We start from the raw sequence: 1877 nt of genomic DNA on the forward strand, positions 1-1877 counted from the left end.
GAAGGGGCGGCGGCGGCGGCGGCGCTGCTGGTGCGGGGTCGGGGCCGCGGCCGGGGGGGGGCCCTGCGGTGCCGCCGGTGGCGCTGCTGCTCCTCCCGAGCCCGGCGGGAGGCGCACAAAGGGCACCCTTCCCCCCCACCCCACCCCAAGCGCAGCCCCCTCCGCCGAGCGCTCAGGTGGGGCTGGCGGCGGGCGCTCGGGGGGGTGGGGGGGCGGGGGGAGGAGGCGCGGCGGAGAGGGGGGAGCAGCGGCCGGCGGGGCCGGGGGGCCCGGCATTGTTGGGCAGCCCGACAACAAAGAGCCGGGCCGGGCCGGGCCGGGCCGGGGGGGCAGCGCCGGCCCCTCGGCGCCGCCCCGGCCAATCGCGGCGCGCGGCGGCGGCGGCGCGGGGCTGACAGAGCGAGCGGCGCTGACGCTGCGGCGGCCGGCGCGGCCCCCGCTCCCCGCCCCGCGCCCGCCCGCCTCTCCAGAGCCGTCTGGCTGCAGCAGAGCCTCAGACAGAGGAGGGGAGAGCAGGGGAAAAAAAAAAAAAATCGCTGAGTGAGTGGAGTGGAGCCTGGGAGGGGCTCCTTAAAGAAACGCTGCCGCCGCTTGGCATTGTGGCCGGCGAGGAACTCGAGGGGGGGAAGCCATCGGAGCTCCTCTCGCTTATCCTCTTCCCACCCCCCCCCACCCCACCCCCCAGCCGACAAAAAAAAAAAAAAAAAAAGGAGAAAAAAAAAGAAAAAGCCAACCGAAAAAAACCTCCGGGGGGGGAGTCGTTGGGGGGGGTCCTGAGAACATCTTATAAACCGGATTGCACTGAGAGGAGGAAAAAAAAAAAGCAAAAAAGATACAAAATATACAAGCAAAAGGCAACAATTCCCCGGTCTGCAGCAGTTGCCCACCCTCCCTTCCCTTCTCTCCTGCTGGCCATCTGCCTTGGGTTCTCCTTTGTGTCTGATCTCTTACTACTGAGCCGAGCGCAGGCGGAGGGTGCACCACACACAGGGACTATGCCCAGCTCGCTTTTTGCAGACATGGAGAGGAACGGGAGCGGCGGCGGCGGCGGCGGCGGTGGTGGTGGTGGCGGGGGAGAGACCCTGGATGACCAAAGAGCCCTTCAGATCGCCCTGGATCAGCTCTCCCTGCTGGGGCTGGACAACGACGAGACGGGCTCCATTTACGACAGCGAGCCTCGGAAAAAGAGCGTGAACATGACTGAATGCGTCCCGGTGCCCAGCTCGGAACATGTCGCGGAGATAGTGGGGAGACAAGGTGGGTGCCTTGCATGCGAAGGGGTGTGGGGGCGCGGGTCTCCCCTCCGCGCTGCCGGGCGGGCGGCTCAGATGCGACACTGGCCATTCCCAGGAACGCTGCAGCCGTGCGGTGGTGGCCAGTGCCGGCTTCTCCCAGACAAAGAAAGTGCAGCAGCAGACGTGATGTTTCCGAGGAGCGTTATGCATCACTTTCGAGATGCACTTTCAGCTGCCGGGTTGGGGAAAAAAATCACGAAAATAATAAAAATCGCTCCTTTCCTCCGGCTGCAAAAGTTAAGATTTGCAAGAGGAAACTGGAGGAAAATGGGAGCCTCGGTGCTTCCCTACCACCACCCCCCCAAAGTTAAAAATCGTGGATTATTTTTAAGGAAGAGAAATGGAGTGGAGAAGTGGAACAATGGGATTGGAATAAAGCATCCGCAGTGGGGAATGTGGCTCATTCGGTATAGCCGCTGCTCCTCACCTTCTTAAGAACTGATTTTATTTTTCCAAAAGGAAAGTGCTGAGCAGGAATGTGGACTGGCGGGTGTGTTGATTTGTTAGGTCTGCTTGCATTTTATCTTATTTTATTTCTGGCCGTGCAGTGCAGTTTTTCTGCACGCTTTTTTTTTTTTTTTT

At 61.6% G+C, this 1877-nt stretch overlaps 1 protein-coding gene across 1 annotated transcript; it reads left to right on the top strand.

Moving 5' to 3' along the window:
* Window positions 1-59: 59 nt before the first annotated feature.
* On the top strand, window positions 60-1870 carry LOC108491931. The gene is made up of 3 exons (XM_017803721.1): window positions 60-176; window positions 1018-1257; window positions 1351-1870. The coding sequence occupies exons 2-3, from the start codon at window positions 1020-1022 to the stop codon at window positions 1728-1730; spliced, it is 618 nt and encodes a 205-aa protein (XP_017659210.1). The 5' UTR covers window positions 60-176; window positions 1018-1019; the 3' UTR covers window positions 1731-1870.
* Window positions 1871-1877: the final 7 nt, after the last annotated feature.

Source organism: Lepidothrix coronata, unplaced genomic scaffold (genome assembly GCF_001604755.1).
Source record: "Lepidothrix coronata isolate B3197 unplaced genomic scaffold, Lepidothrix_coronata-1.0 Scaffold3021, whole genome shotgun sequence".
Lineage (NCBI taxonomy): Eukaryota > Metazoa > Chordata > Aves > Passeriformes > Pipridae > Lepidothrix > Lepidothrix coronata.